Source organism: Salmo trutta, chromosome 1 (assembly GCF_901001165.1).
Source record: "Salmo trutta chromosome 1, fSalTru1.1, whole genome shotgun sequence".
NCBI classification, from domain to species: domain Eukaryota; kingdom Metazoa; phylum Chordata; class Actinopteri; order Salmoniformes; family Salmonidae; genus Salmo; species Salmo trutta.
In genome coordinates, this window is record NC_042957.1 from 24584230 (window position 1) to 24606797 (window position 22568).

General features: G+C 38.9%; 1 protein-coding gene across 6 annotated transcripts; it reads right to left on the reverse strand.

Annotated features, from left to right (window-relative positions):
* Positions 1–1486: 1486 nt before the first annotated feature.
* On the reverse strand, positions 1487–19245 carry LOC115191920 (adhesion G protein-coupled receptor F5-like). Of its 6 annotated transcripts, XM_029749953.1 has the most exons (20): positions 19112–19245; positions 18904–18972; positions 14981–15084; positions 14507–14555; positions 12604–12762; positions 11542–11706; positions 11121–11279; positions 10824–10976; positions 9228–9263; positions 9005–9028; positions 7892–7986; positions 7517–7578; positions 6760–6872; positions 6223–6404; positions 5892–6062; positions 4353–5717; positions 4112–4153; positions 3958–4008; positions 2530–2587; positions 1487–2424 (listed from the first exon to the last, which is right to left on the reverse strand). In XM_029749953.1, exons 3-20 carry the CDS (start codon positions 15080–15082, stop codon positions 2357–2359), a joined length of 3054 nt encoding a protein of 1017 aa, XP_029605813.1. In that variant the 5' UTR covers positions 15083–15084; positions 18904–18972; positions 19112–19245; the 3' UTR covers positions 1487–2356. The 6 variants fall into 6 exon arrangements, with proteins under 6 accessions (XP_029605813.1, XP_029605821.1, XP_029605837.1 ...); XM_029749961.1 differs by lacking the exon at positions 18904–18972; XM_029749977.1 differs by lacking the exon at positions 12604–12762.
* Positions 19246–22568: the final 3323 nt, after the last annotated feature.

Consider the following 22568-nt stretch of genomic DNA (forward strand, 5'->3'; position numbering starts at 1 on the left):
GTTTGTAAGGAATGGAGACCTGCCTCTTTCTAAGAACTACCTGTACTAGGAAGTTAACGCACCATGCAAAGAGCAACTACAGTATTTTGTAACAAGTCCTAATTTTTTTGATAAAAATGTATATAATCCCAAACTCCAGTGGATTACACGCTATCCACGCGTTTTACAATAGTAAAGTTACGTTATATATTAACATGGCAATTACTTGTCCACTAGGGGCAAGGCAAGTGCCTGTTATAGTAGCCTCAGGGCTCAGGTGTGGTGGGTGGGGCTGAGGCAGGGCCTGTGTTATGGGCAGGCCTTAGGAGGCCTGGCTCGCCCTACCGTGCCACCTTGCCCGTCCAAATAAAATATTTAAATGTTGATAATTTATTTGATGAGACATGCACTGAGAGAAAGACTCATCAATCTCAGATAAAGCAACCGAGCGAGTGAAACAGCACCCCTCTGTCTCAGTATGTGTAGACAATTTATCTGATGCTGTCTGGTCAAAAAGAATGTGGCATGCAATACTCTTTTTGGCCAAACAGCATAAGATACATGGGCTACATATAGTAAGAAAGAGGGGCGCTGTTTTGCTTGTTGAGATGCTTTCTCCGGTTGGATAATTTCAGCCACTTCCGAATTTAAGGAAAGTTGGCGGGTGCACAGTGCTGGAATTATTTTGGACAAACGTGCAAAGGTAACTTACTTTTTGAAGTGATTTGTTTAACAATCATGATTGGTTGTGTTCATGCCACATTTAGCCCATGCTCAACGTTTGGTTGAGGATGGGCTAAATGGTGGGCTACGGCTTCAAACATCGCAGGTTCAATCTCAGTCTTAGACACGTTGTTGTTGTTTTTTTCATTAAAATGTGTCTGTTTTAACCCTAACCCAAACCATAACCACTCGGAATTGATGCCTAAACTTAACCAGTGAGGTTAGTTTTAGTTTCACGAGTGAACGGCAGCACTGTCGTGCAGTTTGACTGCCGGATGACAGGACGCGTTGACATGTCGTGTGAATTGACATGGGAATTCGTATTTGGCTGTTTAAAAGTTTGAAATGAGGTGTTGTAATTCTATAGAAATTCGGGGGTCATTTTAAAAAACATATATATTTTTACACATGTATACAAAACATGTAAGTAAGTAAGCCTGGGAAAAGCAAGCCTTGTCCAAGCCAGAATGGCCCATAGTGCAGGAGCCTATCTCCTGTTTCTGTAGCATGAGGCAGCTTTTAACTAATAATTAAACTTACAGAAATATGTGCCATTTCTTGAATGTAAACAAAGTAGCCTAAGTGCTCTGTGTGAAACGAAACCAAGAAAGACCTATTACTTTGCATGCTCTTTTGTTAACATTGTGCAGTCCTTGAAACAATGATTATATCATCATTGTGTCAACTACCTTATCCCTACAGGCACGTGTACAGTTGGGATGTCAAGATATAATTGTCTATGATTAAGATAATGCAAGATCATGCAAAAACATATTAGATAATGTGCTGAACGACTGCTGTTTGCCCCATTTTATTTAAATAAAAAAGCAAAGCATGCATGCAACATGTAAATTGATAATAGCCAACATGAAGAGACAAACTGAGATACATCATGGATTAAGTGAGGTCATAGAGCTGTATTTTAGTGATACAATGGAGTTTGTCTGCACAAATGTTTTTACTGTGCCGTGTCTTCTCAACACGTGTTATTAATTTGGTACAGAAAAACTCCATTGTAGCACAATGGTTGTGACAAATGCATTGTACATCAGTGTGTGCAGGGCCTATCTTACATTCCTCTCAATGTAAAGCCGTTATCTTTTGGATGTTTTGCCCTCTTTTTAGTCTCCCTCAGAATTTGCATACACACATAGTGACTTAAACCATGATATCAACAACTATTCTTTAGCATCCAAAGTGCAATGTCTTAGACAACAGAACATATTACCTTTTACATGTAAATTAAACTTAATATAAATTGTGACAAAATGAACAGTGAATTATTCAAAGAGAGAATGTAATGTGTTATTTCTGAAACAATCTCCATTCTTCATGTTAGCTGATTAATCCATTTACACAGTAATACTCTTATTTAAACACTCCCACACCCAAAAAACAATAATCATGTTTTTCAATATAATACTCAACAATCCCGATAAAAAGTTAAAATACCATATAGTTCAGAATGAATCGCTTTGTGTTAGACATAACCGCTAATGACGTCACTGAGAGTTGGGGTCAGATCTTAGTGGCAGTCACTTCAAGGTCACACTCAAGGTGTTAGCTACTGTAACCTAGTGCGTCAGCTGATGATGTGCGACAATGCCTTTTGATTGTCAGATTATTTCATAATAATCACATTTGTTGCATAGAGTTAAATGTTGAAAGTCTCTGATGCACCAGTAGTGCTGGATGTTGGAGCTGCTGAAACGTTGAAAACGTCTGGAACAGTAGAAACAATAGGTCAAACAATGGCACTACATACTGTAGTAGAAGGGCAACTTGTGCCCAATTGCCTAAGAGTATTGCTTTATACTATAGACTTACTTCTCCTCCGTGTCCGGAAAAATCCCAAACCACTTGACGATGTTGCAGCACTTGTGGTCTGAAACGAGAATATAATATAAAACTTTCAATACTAGCTTCAAGGTAGTAAACTTCCTGACATGTTCAACACAGTGATAAATACAATACAATGGTCATATGAGTAAGCATAGACAATAGTGTTGTGGCCAGCAACAAATAATGTAGATTTATAACATATTCAATTATAAACAATTATACAATATTATGCAGCCACGACACTACAGTGACGAGACAGCCTACAGGGAGGAGGTCAGAGACCTGGCCGGGTGGTGCCAGAATAACAACCTATCCCTCAACGTAACCAAGACTAAGGAGATGATTGTGGACTACAGGAAAAGGAGGACCGAGCACTCCCCCATTCTCATCGACGGGGCTGTAGTGGAGCAGGTTGAGAGCTTCAAGTTCCTTGGTGTCCACATCAACAACAAACTAGAATGGTCCAAACACACCAAGACAGTCTTGAAGACGGCACACAAAAGCCTATTCCCCCATCAGGAAAGTTCAAAGATTTGGCATGGGTCCTGAGATCCTCAAAAGGTTCTACAGCTGCAACATCGAGAGTATCCTGGTTGCATCACTGCCTGGTACGGCAATTGCTCGGCCTCTGACCGCAAGGCACTACAGAGGGTAGTGCGTAAGGCCCAGTACATCACTGGGGCTAAGCTGCCTGCCATCCAGGACCTCCAGGACCTCTACACCAGAGGAAGACCCTAAAAATTGTCAAAGACCCCAGCCACCCCAGTCATAGACTGTTCTCTCAACTACCACATGGCAAGCGGTACCGGAGTGCCAAGTCTAGGACAAAAAGGCTTCTCAACAGTTTTTACCACCAAGCCATAAGACTCCTGAACAGGTAATCAAATGGCTACCCGTACTATTTGCATTGTGTGCCCTCCCAACCCCTCTTTTTACGCTGCTGCTACTCTCTCTTTATCATATATGCATAGTCACTTTAACTATACATTCATGTACATACTACCTCAATTGGGCCGACCAACCATTGCTCCAGCACATTGGCTAACCGGGCAATCTGGATCGTGTCCTACCCACCACCCGCCAACCCCTCTTTTACGCTACTGCTACTCTCTGTTCATCGTATATGCATAGTCACTTTAACCATATCTACATGTACATACTACCTCAATCAGCCTGACTAACCGGTGTCTGCATATAGCCTCGCTGCTTTTATAGCCTCGCTACTGTATATAGCCTGTCTTTTTACTGTTGTTTTATTTCTTTACCGACCTATTGTTCACGTAATACCTTTTTTGCACTATTGGTTAGAGCCTGTAAGTAAGCACTTCACTGTAAGGTCTACACCTGTTGTATTCGGCGCACGTGGCAAATAAACTTTGATTTGATTTGATGTTGTTTGAAAAAAGCCCTTACCTTTGTGCGGTTGGAGGACACTTGTGACCTTCCTGTCAGAGCTTCCCGGATCTGAAAGCACAGACAAGGAGTTCATCAAATATATGAATTGTCATTACAAAGCACATTACAATACATAATATGAGAGGTACCAGTAAGTGTGTCTGGAACATACCTTTTTGTCCAAAAGTGTTCCAAATACCAAGATGAACAAACCCTTTGAATGATAACATGGTGAAGGATGGAATTACTACACCAAAGTACAGTATATATGTAATTGTAAACATTCATTCAAATCTTAACTTAGTATAACATGCCATGGGGAATTTTATGCAGTTTTTTTAATAATCTCTCAAGTCAATTGTATTTCACTGAGGAACAGTTAATTACTAGTGTTATTTAACTGAGCTAAATACCTGTAATGAATTGAAGATTGCAAACACAATATGGATTCCTAGATTGTCTGGTATAGTCATGGTTCCTACTCCTAGTCCCCAGGTAGTACCAAAGAAGGGAGTCAGAATGGCCAGACACCTGGCGATGACCACCACAGCATTTTTCTCATCTGGCTGGGTAACATCCCCCACAACTCTCCTCAAGATTTTGAACAGAACCACAATCAGGATCAAAAGGTTGATGACCACTATGGTCAGGGCAGGGATCACAAAAGCCAGAAGGGTCATTGACTCTGTCCAGTTGAGCCAGCAAACCCCGTCCTTCCCTCTAATGTATTGTTTCCCTGGAGCTGTCACTGCAATAGTTATGACAGCAATGATGAGGGGAGCTCCATAGCCCAAAGAAAAACTGATGGCCAACATTGCTGGTTTAGACATGTGAGAGAAAACCATGACAGTCCGGTAGAGCAGCAAAAGGCCTGAGACCAGCATCCAGAAAAACAGAGCCAGGTAGAAAAAGTGGATGAAAAATGTTGCTGTGGAACACGCAGGTAGATCTTTGTTTTCATTATCGGAAATTGCTGCACCAATAATGAACCAAATGTCAGCAATCAGAAGGGAAAAGGCGATGTTCACTATAGAGACATGACGCATGTAAGATGTGTTGTTTCCAGTCACAGCATTCCATACCAACATCTCAATGATGAGACACACGACCAAGCAACACATTGATATGCCAACTCCAATGTAAGTGATCAAATCCAAAGCGAATCGTAACTCAGCTGGAATGAAAGGCGACATCAAAATGGAGAAGGAGGTCAGATGATTACAGTGACAGGTGACAGTGCCATTCTTATCAGACTGCAGTTCACATCCTTCACCATCCCATCCTCCAAGGCCGTCAAAAAGGTTGAAGTTCCAGAAAACACACTGAGGATTGGCCAGTGTCTTGTTCAGTACGTCAAAACTGAAAGTCACATTCTTGATTGTGCCATTCACCTTCACTAGAACCACTTTTCCGTTGATAGTGTTGACCCTGTTGACCCTGTTGTTCAGACTGCTGCTGTTTCTTGCAGGTAAAATATTATCCAAGGATTCAAATGTTATTATGGTGATTGAACTGTAGGAAGCTTCAGATGCCGGTATGTCTATCAGAACAGATGAGTTTAAATTGAATAAGTTGTTGACTGAGTTGTTGACTGTGGTTTTGTTTAAAAAAATGCTAGGCGTTGCTATGTCAAAAAAGTCATCGGTAAGGAAATTGGAAATTGTTTCAACGGTGCCCAGAAAGGCTGAGCTTTCATTTTTGGTGAGGTTGGTGTTTAGAACATCCCAGGAGGCTTTTGCTCCATTTGAAGTAAGTACACCTGCCGTTTCCAGGAAATTCTAAAGATCAAGATAGAAGTCAGAATTCGTACAGGATTATTGAAATCCTAATAAAAATGATGCTGTATGTGCTCTAATTCAACTATTAAGGGTGTAATAATAAATTAGTATTATAATATCTTTGAATGGAGTGTTTAAAAATTATTTAAAGTGATGCTGTTGATGTCAACATACCTTCATCAATGGTTTGTTTATTGGGGTACTTCGGGACACATTTGCAACATTTTTTAGAATATTAACAATAGTAGAAATAGTTGCAGGTGATGCAACTATTCTATCTCGGAGGTTAAAAGTGCTGTTGCGGAGTCTTTCCAAAAAGACTGGAAGACCAGTCCCCGCCAAATCCTGTGTGAATTTAAAGTGACGAAGGAAAGATAAAATACAAATGAATATAAGATTGATGCTATACACAGTACTGTAACAAAGAAATACCATCATTACTAAACAATTTTTATATAGAGTATATTTTATATCCAATGAAAAAGTTTTTATGTTAACATATTACCTGAGACAATAAAAACAGGTGTTCAATTTCTTTTAGGACACAGTTATTCTCCAGAACTGAAAAACTTTCATTTTCTTGACAAATGGCAGTCTTTTGACCCACTTCATCCGGTTTGCATTCAGCTACAACTATCTCATTAACTTGTCCATTGCCAAAGATCGTATCATTCAAGCAGGTAAACCCTAGAGAACAATAGGATTTGTGAAATCATGACTTGAAAACATTACTTCACATATACTTTAAATATATAAATATACAATATTTTATACAATATTTATAATTGTAATGTTATAGATATTGCAACTGTAGATTACATTTCATGAATTATGGGATTACATGAATGCGAATTTAAGCGAAATTCTTGTGACAATATTTTTGAAGCACACCAGAAAAGCAAGAAAATGAACAATTCATCTAAAATTAACTGACATGTACTGCTGCCACAGTTAAAACTGATCTTAATACTTTTTTGAATGTATTTCAGGACAAGTAATAACTAACTTGGTCCACCAAATACTAACCGAATCAAGTACTTACTTATTTTATATTTTTCTCCAAGTGTTGAGACAATATCCTCTTTTGCTTTGGCAATTTCCCCATTATCGACAATTGTTGTCATAACAGCAAAATCTGCAATAACACTTCCACTCCTATTCACGTGAGAAAAAAATATCAGAAAACATATCCACAATAGAAGAGCATGCATGTGTACATTAGCAAAAGAAACCCATACATACATTGTATAACATCAACCCCAAGTCCTTTTCATTTCGAGGGGAAACTTGTCTCTGGGGCAGTGGCGGATTTAGGTATAGGCAACATGGGCAGCTGCCCAGGCCGGTATCTTGCCGGGGGCGGCACGGGGCACCCGCACAATCTTATTTAGAATGGGTGACTTTTGCGCGATCGGTTTTCTATAACTCATTTGCACGTCACGTCAATGATTTCATGAAAGCGGGGTTTCGCCCAGGGAGCCATACAAGGTAGAACCGCCACTGCTCTGGGGCATATACTGGAAATGTATTAGTTATATTGGACATTTTGGACCACAGTTTAAATTGTTAGAATTTCAACAACGTTCAATTCTTTACATTTCCGCAACAACTATTATATGGCCCATACATCCCTCAAAATCACCTGGAATTGAAATTATACATTAAACTGAACGTTGAGAAAGTTAAGGTGAAATTGACTATTTGAATATTGAAATTACTAGCACATGAAATGAAGGCTTGAAATAACATCAAATGTAAAAGATTTTGAATAGAGGTAATAACACAGAGGCAAAACTTACTTTAAGCTATTTAACTTTGCTGATATGAAGCCTTTCATGTTTCTCTTATATATGACTTTGATCTGTGTGAGACAGTGAAATGATTATTGATCAAAGTGATTTAAAATAAAGTATTGAAAAGGACATGAAATGAACATACTGCACAAATTGCAATTTGTCACATATCAAACGAATTGTAATTTGTCACATATCATGCGAAATGAACAATGGACATCCACAAATTAATACATACCATACGAAATGTAACCTATTATACTAAATGGAGTGAGACTGATTTACGTTAACTATGTTACATCTACCCCTGAGTCCAGGTTGACACTTTACATTACAGCACATGGACATTGTGATAAGGATGAGGGAATACAGTATACTCACAGTTTGATCAATATCTTTGAACATTGCATTATTTTCATCATTGAATTTAGAGTCAAAGGTGATAGCCATAGTAAATTGTAGGTTCAGTGTGTTTTCTAAAACAAAAACAGAACAAAATATAAAAATGCGGAAGTTAAAAATGTAATTACACATTTGTATAACTGAGGTTGCTTTTGACATTTTTTTGTTGTTGGTACTAGGGCACAGTGGAACAGAAAAACAATTTAATGAAGACATTAGTGTAACTGTTTTTTTGGCGATGTCCAACTTCTTTCAAACATGTACCAAGGAAATAGGTAAAATTAAGGAGGGTGTCGTTGGAGTTGTTGAACTTTCTGTGGACTGTTTTTCTGTTGGCACTGAGGTACAGTGGAACAGAAAAACATTATATTTAACACATTGGTGTTACTGGAATATTGGTGATGCCCAACTTCATTCAACAATGTAACAAGGAAATATTGTAGGACCAATGAAATGAAATGACAGATTTGTATACTTGATGTCATACTGGAGGGAGTTGTTGGAGAGGTTGAACTTGCTGTGGACTGTTTTGTTGTTGGCACTAATGCGTAAAAGTATTTACTTTACTGACATTGCTGTGTATCATTGAATGATTACATTTTGATTAACAGAGTAGTTATGTACCGTAACTACGTGGAATAAGGAACTTACTTGTTACGGCAGGAGTTGGAGTGCTCAAGTTATTTGTTATGGACTTTTAAATATATTTAATTAACCAACAGAGAATCTATTTTTGAAGATGTAAATTACTTTCCATACACTAACCATCATTTGTTCATTGTGTAATACTCTGAGATAGCCTAGTGGTTAGGTAGCCTAGTGGTTAGAGCGTTGGACTAGTAACCGAAAGGTAGCGAGATTGAATCCCCGAGCTGACAAGGTAAAAATCTGTTGTTCTACCCCTGAACAAGGCAGTTAACCCACTGTTCCTAGGCCGTCATTGAAAATAAGAATTTGTTCTTAACTGACTTGCATAGTTAAATAAAGGGTAAAAAAAGATAACCCAAACAAAATCACATCTGAACAGGTCAGTGGATTTTTGACACTGTTAGATATATTTGAAATACATAGATTATTGTGTAAAACCAGTACTTGTTTCCTCCTCTGCTGGAAAAGCTGTGGACGTAGAGAAATGTGAGATGATTATGATGATGGCTGGTTCTTTAACCTGTTTCACAGCTTTTTGTCTTACAGCTGTAGGCCTCAAGTAAATATACAACAATGGATAACACCATGGCAAGTTGATCTTACTAAGACTCTAATTAGTACAATAACACTGTTGTTAATTAAATAGTCATTAGTAACTGTCTCATACCTGGTGTTGGAGATGGTGTTGGACAAGCCGTCAGATCTATGTGGTAAATGAGATAGGGGTAAGCTTTGAGTGTAAACATTGATGAATGAATTCATAAACATTGATGAACTTTTTAGTGACAGGGGCAGTACTCGGAAATTCAGATGAATGACGTGCCCAAATTAAACTGCCTGCTACTCGGGCCCAGAAGGTAGGATATGCATATTATTAGTAGATTTGGATAGAAAACACTCTGAAGTTTTTAAAACTGTTTGAATGATGTCTGTGAGTATAACAGAACTCATTTGGCTGGCAAAAAGCTGAGAAGAATCCAACCATGAAGTGTGGAAATCTGAGGTTTGTAGTTTTTCAAGTGATTCCCTATACAGTGACTTAGGGTTCATTTTGCACTTCCTAAGGCTTCCACTAGATGTCAACAGTCTTTAGAACATTGTTTTATGCTTCTACTGGGAATGGGGAGAGAATAAGAGCCATTGGAATCAGATGACTGAGAAAATTACATGAGCTCAGTGGCGCACGCTCCCGTGAGAATTAGCTGTGTTCCTTTTCTTTTTTGAAGACAAAGGAATCGTCCGGTTGGAATATTATGGAAGATTTATGATAAAAACAACCTAAAGATTGATTCTATACATCGTTTGACATTCTATACATTGTCTGTAATATAACTTTTTTGACTTTTCGTCTGAACTTAACTGCGCGAGCACAGTGCATTTGGAGTACTCTACCGAACCCGCGAACAAAAAGGAGGTATTTGGACATATATATGGACTTTATTGAAACAAATGAACATTTATTGGGGAACTGGGATTCCTGGGAGTGCATTCCGACGAAGATCATCAAAGGTAAGTGAATATTTATAATATTATTTCTGAGTTTTGTTGACTCCACAAAATGGCGGGTTTGGTTTCGTCTCTGAGGGCTGTACTCAGATTATTGCAAAGTGTGCTTTCGCTGTAAAGTTTTATTGAAATCTGACACAGCGGTTGCATTAAGGAGAAGTGTATCTATAATTCTTTGACTAACAGTTTAATATTTTATCAACGTTTATGATGAGTATTTCTGTAAAATGATGTGCTCATTCACCGGAAGTTTTGGGAGGCAAAACATTTCTGAACATTACACGCCAATGTAAAATGTATTTTTTTTATTTAAATATGAACTTTATCGAGCAAAACATACATGTATTGTGTAACATGAAGTCCTATGAGTGCCATCTGATGAAGATCATCAAAGGTTAGTGATTAATTTGAGCTGTTTTTCTGGTTTTTGTGATGCCTCTCCTTGCTTGGAAAATGGCTGTGTGGTTTTTCTTGTCTCGGAGCTGTCCTAACATAATCTAATGCTATGCTTTCGCCATAAAGCCTTTTTGAAATCGGACAATGTGGTTGGATTAACGAGAAGTTCATCTTTAAAATGGTGTAAAATAGTTGTATTTTTGAGAAATTTGAATTATGAGACTTTTGTTGTTTTGAATTTGGCGCCCTGCTATTTCACTAGCTGGCTGTTGAATAGTGTGTCCCGCGGGTGGGTCGCTAGCGTCCCACATTTCCCAGAGAGGTTAAACTAGCACAGTGGAGGTGGTAAGGAAACAGTTACTTGTGATTGGCTGACAAAACGGTCCATAAGGAGGAATGGCTTTGATACATCCACAGGACTCATCAGTAATGTCACAGGACCCATAAGAGAGACACTGGTCACATGACCAACCATACTGATCCTCACATCTGCATGTGCTGTTTGGGTAGCATGCTGTGAATGAAAGGAGAGTGGATTGAACATCATCATCATCTGTGAGACCAACTATTTGAAAATATCTGAACCAGTTCTTGAATATATTTTAAAATGCACAAGGAATTAAAACTCAAATGAGCATCAGCAACAGAAATCTCTTACCAGTAGTGAAGTTCACATCCGTTACATTTAACACATTGGAGATCAGGACAGGGTAGGTCAGGTCATTCACACTGACCCTAAGTACATCTATCAATGTAGCTGAAATATCTGTCATGTCCAACTCAATTTCAATGATTCTGCCGTAAATGGTTGATGGCTCTATGGAAAATTACAATTAAATAAATCATGACAAGCATGTCTATTATTTTCAGTAAATGGAATCTATTGCTTGAGTAACTTCTTGGAATATCTGCTGTAGTAGTTGCACTTGGACAAGCAGTAAGATCGGTTGGGATTAGGTAAAAGACGTATCACCAAAAAGAACTATGCAGCTGGGAGACATTGCAAAAAACAATTACATACAACTACAACAACAGGTACAATGTCAAACACCAAGTGGAAGTGAGAATCAAATAGTTACTTGTGATTGGCCGACAGAACATTACTTCAGAATGATAGCCCTCGAAACATCCACATATTTCGCTAACGATCTCATCACAGGACCCATTGGAGGAACACTGGTCACATGAACAACTATACTGGTCCTCACACCTGCACCTGATTCCACTGGGGTCTGAGGAGCATTCTGTGAATGGAGGGGAAGTGGATTGAACATCCTCAACATGGAGATACAACGTTTTCTTCTGATACCAACAACGTCCAGGTTAGTTTTTTAAATACACTATTTACTAACTGTTACGGATACAGGTAGTGTGTATCCTGTATTTGTATTTCTTTTCTCTCCTTCTCCCCTCACAGGTGACCATCATCAATTCCCGCCCAATCAGTCATCAATCAGTCCCCAATCAGAAGACACCTGTTATTTTTCCCTCAACCAATCACAGCCCCTTTCCCTTGGTTTAAAAACCCCAGTCAGTTGCTGTCTCTCTAGCTCATTCTCACTCTGAGATCAATCTTTGTGTTCATTCTTTCAATCGCTGTGTCCCTAGCTCTATATCTCTGTATTGATATCTTTTGTTTTGCAACTACATGTCACTTTGTCCATCCCACCTGTGAGTATTATTTTGTTAAAGTGTTGACTGTTTGTTTGGTGGGAAAAGGGGGTACTACGACAAGTCGTCCATTGGGCATACATTACCCGTAGGAATACTTTGTCTAAGTACCCTAGTTAGAACTGGGTGGACCACCCACTGTATTTTTGGTTAGTTAGCTGTTGTGGAAATAGGCTAGTCTAGCTTAGGGGTGTTTTTGATTGTTTCTTTGCTTGGGTCCAGCTCAGCCCCTTTTCTCACACTCAAAAGGTTTAAAATAAACCTTTTGAGTTTGACGGTAGATTTCAGTTGTCTGTGGTTTTTGGTTCTCACTGTTCTTTATCACTTATAATTTGCATGATTTGTTACGGGTCTCGTATCCATCCCCCCCCTAGACTGCTGGGCCAAAGGGATTCGTAACACTAACACATGAGCCCTGTAGGTCTTGAATCTTTTATAAAATGAAAAAAAAAGAACAATTAAACTCTTACCAGTAGTAATGTTTATGTCTGTTACAAATAACTCATTGGAGATCAGGATGGGGTAGGTTACATTTTTCACATGGGACTTTTGGTAGTCTATGACTTCAAGTGGAATATTATAGACGTCCAACTGAACTACACCAACTTTCTCATAGAGGGTTGCTGTCACTGTGGAAACAATTCAAGAGATCTTTATGGTGCAATTCTTGTGCACCATAAAAATAAATATTCATACAGTACCAGTCAAAAGTTTGGAACCACCTACTCATTCCAGAGGTTTTGTTTGTACACTTTTCTGCATTGTACAAAAGTAGTGAAGATATCAAACATGAAATAACACATATGGAATCAAGTAGTAACCAAAACATTTTATATTTGAGATTCTTCAAAGTAGCCACCCTTCGCCTTTGCAAACTCTTGGCATTCTCTCAAAGCTTCATGAGGTAGTCACCTGGAATGCATTTAAATGAACAGGTGTGCCTTGTTAAGTTAATTTGTGTAATTTCTTTCCTTAATGCGTTTGAGCCAATCAGATGTGACAAGGTAGGGTTGGTATACAGAAGACAGCCCTATTTGGTAAAAGACCAAGTCCATATTATGGCAAGAACAGCTCAAATTAACAGAGAAACGACAGTCCATCATTCCTTTAAGACATGAACGTCAGTCAATCCGGAAAATCTGAAGGACTTAAAGTTTCTTCACGTGCAGTCACACAAACCATCAAGCGCAATGATGAAACTGGCTCTAATGAGGACAGCCACAGGAAACGAAGACCCAGAGTTACCTCTGCTGCAGAGGATATGTTCATTAGAGTTAAATGCAAGTCAGATTGCAGCCCAAATAAATGCTTCAGAGTTCAACAGACACATCTCAACATCAACTGTGCAGAGGAGGCTGTGCGAATCAGCCATTCATGGTCAAATTGATGTAAAGAAACCACTAAAGGACACCAATAAGAAGAGACTTGCTTGGGCCAAGAAACACAAGCAATGGTCATTAGACCGGTGGAAATCTGTGCTTTGGTCTGATGACTCAATTTTAGATTTTTGGTTCCAACCATCGTGTCCATGTGAGATGCAGAGTAGGTGAACGGATGATCTCTGCATGTGTATTTCCCACCGTAAAGTATGGAGTAGGCGGTGTCATGGGGTGCTTTGCTGGTAACACTGTCGGGATTGATTAAAAATCAAGGCTCACGTAACCAGCATGGCTTTCACAGAATTTTGCAGCGATACGCCATCCATCTGGTTTGTGCTTAGTGGGACTATCATTTGGTTTTCAATAGGACAATGAACCAACACACCTCCAGGCTGTGTAAGGGCTATTTGACCAAGGAGAGTGGTGGATTGCTACATCAGATGACCTGGCCTCCACAATCACCCGACCTCAACCCAATTGAGTTGGTTTGGGATGAGTTGGACCACAGAGTGAAGGAAAAGCAGCCAGCAAGTGCTCAGCATATGTGGGAACTCCTTCAAGACTGTTGGAAAAGCATTCCAGGTAAAGCTGGTTGAGAGAATGCCAAGAGTTTTCAAAGCTGTCGTCAAGACAAAGGTGGCTACTTTGAGGAATCTAAAATATATATTGATTTGTTTTTTGGTTACTACTTGATTCCATATTTGTTATTTCATATGTTTGATGTCTTCTATTATTCTACAATGCAGAAAATAGTAAACATTAAGAAAAACCCTTGAATGAGTAGGTGTGTCAACTTTTGACTGGTACTGTAAATAAAAACATGCACGCAGCAAATATCCTACACACAGGAAATATCCAATGGCAAAGAGCAGTGAGAAATGTTTTATTCGTTTCAGATTTGTGTGAACATAAAAAATAAGATTTTTTTTTGTCATTTTCTAAGGTGTCTAAAAGCACATTATGGGGGCAGACATGTAGGTTTGAGCTGACTCACCCTCTCGCTTTTCTCTAGAAGGAACTTGTGATCCATCAGTGGGTGATTCCTGGAAAGGATGGATTTAATAAAAAAAACATTGATTTGTATCATTGCGTAAAATGTAGTATGTGTTTTTACACTCAGAAAAGTCCCCCTATATTTTTTTTATTTCACCTTTTTTTTAACCAGGTAGGCCAGTTGCGAACAAGTTCTCATTTACAACTGCGAGCTATGTATTGGCATGGTAGATACACAGGGATGTGCAGTGTTGTTACAATGTGGATACAGTTACACAACTGTGCTGTTTGTGTAATTATAATGTATTCATGCTGTAATTGCACCAATGGAACGAACAAACAAATCTGTTTTGAAACATATTATATTAATAGTGATACACCTAAAGATATGTAGCTCAAACAATATTATATTTCTCTGACATTGCTAAATATCACCTCGTGAACAATTTGTGAAGTTTATTTACTGGCCTCTTACCTCTGATGTTACATTTGGAGTTTCCAAGCAATCTTGTTTTTCCAGACTACAGCAAAATACCAAGAGGACACTAAAGTACCAAACTGTCTTTGGTGAGGCCATAGCTGTATGAATATAGCATAAGATATACAAAACATCATACTATCAATATTACACATTTTAGATTTTTTTTCACCCAACGGAATACCATATGGTGTGCAGATTGTGAGGTAGCATTGTTGCAAAAACATTCTACAATAAAACACAACTAAATACACACAAATTATGATGACAGCTGAGGTATTTATGGGATCTTTTCTTGATTATTTTACATAATATTCATTAACTCATTTTTCAACCACTCCACAAACGTCTTAACAAACTATAGTTTTGGCAAGTCAGTTAGGACATCTTCATTGTGCATGACAAGTCATTTTTCCAACAATTGTTTACAGACAGATTATTTCACTTCCAATTCACTGTATCACAATTCCAGTGGGTCAGAAGTTTACATACACTAAGTTGACCGTGCCTTTAAACAGCTTGGAAAATTCCAGAAAATGATGTCATGGCTTTAGAAGTTTCTGTTAGGCTAATTGACATCATTTGAGTCAATTGGAGGTGTACCTGTGGATGTATTTCAAGGCCTACCTTCAAACTCAGTGCCTCTATGCTTGACATCATGGGAAAATCAAAAGAAATCAGCCAAGACCTCAGAAAAAAATTCCACAAGTCTGGTTCATCCTTGGGAGAAATTTCCAAACGCCTGAAGGTTCCACGTTCATCTGTACAAACAATAGTACGCAAGTATAAACATGATAAGATCAGGCAGCCGTCATACCGCTCAGGAACGAGACGCTTTCTGTCTCCTAGAGATTAACGTACTTTGGTGCGAAAAGTGCAAATCAATCTGTCACGTTCTGACCATAGAAAGCTGTTATTTTCTATGGTAGAGTAGGTCAGGGCGCGACAGGGGGGTTTTCTAGTTTAGTTTTTCTATGTTATGTTCTAGTTTTGTATTTATATGTTGGGTTTTGTTTGGGATGATCTCCAATTAGAGGCAGCTGGTCATCGTTGTCTCTAATTGGAGATCATACTTACGTAGGTGTTTTTCCCACCTGGGTTTGTGGGAAATTGATTTGGAGTGCGTGTACGTAACCTGTTTGGGATAGGGGGCAGTATTTTCACGGCCGGATGAAAAAACGTACCCGATTTTTAAACTGGTTACTACTCTTTCCAGAAACGAGAATATGCATATTATTAGTAGATTTGGATAGAAAACACTAAAGTTTCTCAAACTGTTTGAATGGTGTCTGTGAGTATAACAGAACTCATCTCAGGCAAAAACCTGAGAGGTATCCAAGCAGGTAGTGCCCTGTCTGAGAATTTGTAGTTCTTCTTTTGATTCCCTATCAAAACTACAGTATCTGTGGGGTTACGTAGCACTTTCTAAGGCTTCCATTGGCTCTCTAAAGCCTCCAGAAAGCGGATTGAGGCGTCTTCTGTCTCTGGGCAGAGTATAGGAGCTCAGTTTGTCAGTGGTCTGCCTGGTGACGAAGAGATTGGATATGCGCATTCACGTGAGCACGCAGTTTTTTCTTTTCCTCTTTGAATGAATACACTATTGTCTGGTTGGAATATTATCGCTATTTTACGAGAAAAATACAATTTTTTTTTATTTTAAACAGCGTTTGACATGCTTCTAAGTACGGTAATGGAACATTTTTTAAAAAATGGTCTCGATATGCGCTCGTGTGTTACCCTTTGGATAGTGACCTGAATGCTTGAACAAAACGGAGGTATTTAGACATAACTATGGATTATTTGGAACAAAAACAACATTTGTTGTGGAAGTAGCAGTCCTGGGAGTGCATTCTGACGAAGGACAGCAAAGGTAATACAATTTTTCTAATAGTAATTCTGAGTTTAGTGTGCCGAACTTGGCGGGTGTCAAAATAGCTAGCCCTGATGGCTGAGCTATGTACTCAGAATATTGCAAAATGTGCTTTTGCCGAAAAGCTATTTTAAAATCTGACACAGCGATTGCATAAAGGAGTTCTGTATCTATAATTCTTAAAATAATTTATGTATTTTGTCAACATTTATGATGAGTAATTTAGTAAATTGATGTGCACATTCACCGGAAGTTTTCGGTGGGAATACATTTTCTGAACATCATACGCCAATGTAAAAAGATGTTTTTTGATATAAATATGAACTTGATTGAACAAAACATGCATGTATTGTATAACATAATGTCCTAGGAGTGTCATCTGATGAAGATCATCGAAGGTTAGTGCTTCATTTAGCTGTGTTTTGGGTTTTTGTGACATATTTGCTTGCTTGGAAAATGGCTGTGTGACTATGTACTCTCCTAACATAATCTAATGTTTTGCTTTCGCTGTAAAGCCTTTTTGAAATCGGACAATGTGGTTAGATTAACGAGAGTCTTATCTTTAAAATGGTGTAAAACAGTCGTATGTTTGAAATTATAGCATTTTTGAGGTTTTTGTATTTCACGCCACGCTCTTCCATTGGATATTGGCGAGGCGTTCCGCTAGCTCAACATTAACTCTTCGTCACAGTTTTGTTGTTTTTGTTCAGTCAGTTTATATTGTATGCATTTCATAGAATGTGGAACGACACACATGCTGCACTTTGTCCTGGTCCTTCCTACGACAACCGTGACACAATCCCAGAACAACAGCAAAGACCTTGTAAAAATGCTGGAGGAAACAGGTACGAAAGTATCTATATCCACAGTAAAACAAGTCCTATATCGACATAACCTGAAAGGCCGCCCAGCAAAGAAGAAGCCACTGCTCCAAAACCGCCATAAAAAAGCCAGACTACGTTTTGCAACTGCACATGGGGACAAAGATCGTCGTTTTGGAGAAATGTCCTCTGGTCTGATGAAACAAAAATAGAACTGTTGGCCATAATGACCATCGTTATGTTTGGAGGAAAAAGGGGGAGGCTTGCAAGCCGAAGAACACCATCCCAACCGTGAATCACGGGCGTGGCAGCATCATGTTGTGGGGGTGCTTTGCTGCAGGAGGGACTGCTGCACTTCACAAAATAGATGGCATCATGAGGTAGGAGAATTATGTGGATATATATTGAAGCAACATCTCAAGACATCAGTCAGGAAGTTAAAGCTTCCTGACTGCAAATGGGTCTTCCAAATGGACAGTGACCCCAAAGCATACTTCCAAAGTTGTGGCAAAATGGCTTAAGGACAACAAAGTCAAGGTATTGGAATGGCCATCACAAAGCCCTGACCTCAATCCTATAGAACATTTGTGGGCAGAACTGAAAAAATGTGTTAGAGCAAGAAGGCCTACAAACCTGACTCAATTACACCCGCTCTGTCAGGAGAAATGGGCCTGAATTCACCCAACTTATTGTGGTAAGCTTGTGGAAGGCTACCCAAAATGTTTGACCCAAGTTAAAAAATGTAAAGGCAATGCTACCAAATACTAATTAAGTGTATGCAAACTTCTGACCCACTGGGAATGTGATGAAAGAAATTAAAGCTGAAACAAATCATTCTCTCTACTGTTATTCTGACATTTCACATTCTTAAAATAAAGTGGATATCCTAACTGACCTAAAACAGGGAAAATTTACCTGGATTAAACGTCAGGAATTGTGAAACTGAGTTTAAATGTATTTGGTTAAGGTGTATGTAAACTTCTGACTTGAACTGTATGTACATATAAGAGATGAGAAAGATTACTTATGATGCTTGTGACACTGTCACAATTATTAAAATATGTTATCTAAGAGTCCTTCATTTACTCTTCTGTATTCACATTGTTAAACCTTGAACAAATATTACATTTCTAGTTATACCTGAACCCTGTGAAAGGTTATACTTAATGAACTCATTTAAATTATTTACATTTCAATATAAAATGTGAAAAGTACAATTATTTCCTTACCTCTCTATATTGACTACTCAAGGAAGGGCAAAAAGGTTTCTGTGTGTCTCGCCAATTTGCCACTGTACTCTGATTCAGAAGGGTTGGGTTATATGCGGAAAAGACATTTCAGTTGAATGCATTCAGTTGTACAACTGACTAGATATTTCCCTTTTCCTTTCCACATTTCACATCAAAACATTTGATTAAATATAATAAAGGCACTCACCTCCTTGTCCTTGAACTGTGAGAGTATAGTTGAGTTGAGTCAGAATCTTGATTAGAATCCAAAAATGTGATCATATTATTCCAGTGCTAGCCTCTCTACACTGGAATCCTGTTAAGGCTAGGGCTGATTTCAAGGTTTACCTGCTAAACAATGCATTACATGGACTTGCTCCTAACTCTCTCTCCGATTTGGTCCTGCAGTACATACCTACACATACATTATGGTCACAAGACGCAGGACTTATTCTTCCAAGAATTTCAAAGCAAACAGCTGGAGGAAGGGCTTTCTCCTATAGAGCAAAATTTTTGTTGAATGGTCTGCCAATCCATGTGAGAGATGCAGACTCGGTCTCAACCTTTAAGCCTTTACTGAAGACTGATCTCTTTAGTAGGTCCTATGATTGAGTGTAGTCTGGCCCTGAGGTGCAAAGGTGAAAGACAAGGCACTGGAGTGACGAACAACCCTTGCTGTCTCTGCCTGGCCGACTCCCCTCTCTTCACTGGGATTCTCTGCCTCTGATCCTATTTTGGAAGCTGAGTCACTGGGTTTCTAGTTGTCTCCCATGCCGTCCCTGGGAGGGGTGCATCACGTTGTGCCAGGATTTTTTGCTATACACAACTTGAGTGGGTTGAGTCACTGAAGTGATCTTCCTGTCTACCCTGTCTCAGTCTCCAGTATCTCTGTTGCAATAGTCTATGTGCCACGGGGCTAGGATCAGTCTATACTATTGGATGTGCTGCTATGGAACCCTGACCTGTTCACCGGACGTGCTAACTTGCTGTTTTGACCGTTTATCTCCCTCTCCCTCTCCACCACAACTGTCTTGACCTCTGAATGCTTGGCTATGAAAAGACAAATTACATTTACTTCTGAGGTGCTAACCTGTTGCACCCTCTATAATCACTGTGATTGTTATTTGACCCTGCTCGTCATCTATGAATGTTTGAACATCTTGAAGAAAGATCTGGCCATGTACTCTCCACAGCCAGAAGAGGACTGGCCAACGCTCAGAGCCTGGTTTCTCTCTTGGTTTCTTCCTAGGTTTCTGCCTTTCTAGGGAGTTTTTCCTAGCCATTGTGCATCTACATCTGCATTGCTTACTCTTTTGGGATTTTAGGCTGAGTTTCTGTATAAGCACTTTATGACATCTGCTGATGTAAAAAGGCCTTTATAAAAATACATTTGATTCATTTATTGATTATGAAGTGTGCTTTTGAGATGGCTATCAAGGTGACATTTCCAGTAGGGGGCCAGGGTTGGGGAGTAACTGATTACATGTAATCCGTTACATGTAATGGATTACAAAAAAACGGTAACTGTAATCCGTTACGTTACCAGCAAAACTATTGTAATCAGACTACAGATACTTTTGAAAAACTAGATAATTACTTTTAAATTCAGAAAGGATGTTTGCAAAAAAAATCTTAGACACTTCTCTGTTTTCTCAATGACAATCAAATGAGCATTTAAAAAAGGTGCAAGTTTAAGTTTGTTCCACCTGAGCAAGTCTGACCACAAGTCAGAGACCATTATGATGACACACTAAATGTGTTTGATCGATCTCAGGAAAAGCGCATGAATAGGCTTTTGTAGGCTAAATCGTCATCTGTGTTAGGGCTTGGCCGGGGTAGGCCATCATTGTAAATAAGAATTTGTTCTTAACTGACTTAATATCAAAATGTATTGGTCACATACACGTGTTTAGTAGATGTTATTGTGGGTGTAGTGAAATGCTTCTGCTTCTAGTTCCGACAGTGCAGCAATATCTAACAAGTAATAACCATAAATTTCACAACAAATATATAATACACACAAGTCTAACTAAATGAATGGAATTAAGAATATATCAATATATGGATGAGCAATGTCGGAGTGGCATTGACAAAAATTCAGTAGAATAGAATGCAGTACATACATATGAGATGAGTAAACATTATTAAAACCTCTTTGGGCTAGGGGACGGTATTCAGAAGTTCGGATGACTGATGTGCCCAAAGTAAACTGCCTGTTACTCAGGCCCAGAAGCTAGGATATGCATTTAACATGTTCAGGATAGGGGGCAGTATTTTCACGGCCGGATAAAAAAGGTACCCGATTTAATCTGGTTATTACTCCTGCGCAGAAACTAGAATATGCATATAATTGTTTGATTTGGATAGAAAACACCCTAAAGTTTCTAAAACTGTTTGAATGGTGTTTGAGTATAACAGAACTCATATGGCAGGCCAAAACCTGAGAAGATTCCATACAGGAAGTGCCCTCTCTGACCATTTCTTGGCCTTCTATAGCCTCTTTATGGAAAATAGAGGATCTCTGCTGTAACGTGACATTTTCTAAGGCTCCCATAGGCTCTCAGAAGGCACCAGAACGGGGAATGATGACTCTGCAGTCCCTGGCCGAAAAACAGTAGCGCATTTGGAAAGTGGTCGATCTGAGAACAATGACACGGGTGCGCGCGTGCACGTGAAGACACCATTTTCTTCTTTCAGTCTTTGAACGAAAACAACGTCTCCCGGTCGGAATATTATTGCTATTTTACAAGAAAAATCGCATAAAAATTGATTTTAAACAGCGTTTGACATGCTTTGAAGTACGGTAATGGAATATTTTGATTTTTTTTGTCACGATACGCGCCGGCGCGTCACCCTTCGGATAGTGTCTTGAACACAAGAACAAAACGCCGCTATTTGGATATAACTATGGATTATTTGGAACCAAAACAACATTGGGTGTTGAAAGGGAAGTCCTGGGAGTGCATTCTGACGAAGAACAGCAAAGGTAATCCAATTTTTCTTATAGTAAATCTGAGTTTGGTGAGTGCCAAACTTGGTGGGTGTCAAAATAGCTAGCCTGTGATGGCCGGGCTATCTACTCAGAATATTGCAAAATGTGCTTTCACTGAAAAGCTATTTTAAAATCGGACACCGCGATTGCATAAAGGAGTTCTGTATCTATAATTCTTAAAATAATTGTTATGTTTTTTGTGAACGTTTATCGTGAGTAATTTAGTAAATTCACCGGAAGTCTTCAGTGGGTATGCTAGTTCTGAACGTCACATGCTAATGTAAAAAGCTGGTTTTTGATATAAATATGAACTTGATTGAACAAAACATGCATGTATTGTATAACATAATGTCCTAGGAGTGTCATCTGATGAAGATCATCAAAGGTTAGTGCTGCATTTAGCTGTGGTTTTGGTTTTTGTGACATTATATGCTAGCTTGAAAAATGGGTATCTGATTATTTCTGGCTGGGTACTCTGCTGACATAATCTAATGTTTTGCTTTCGTTGTAAAGCCTTTTTGAAATCGGACAATGTGGTTAGATAAAGGAGAGTCTTTTAAAATGGTGTAAAATAGTCATGTTTGAAAAATTGAAGTTTTCGGATTTTTGAGGAGTTTGTAATTCGCGCCACGCCCTATTATTGGATATTGGCGAGGCGTTCCGCTAGCGGAAC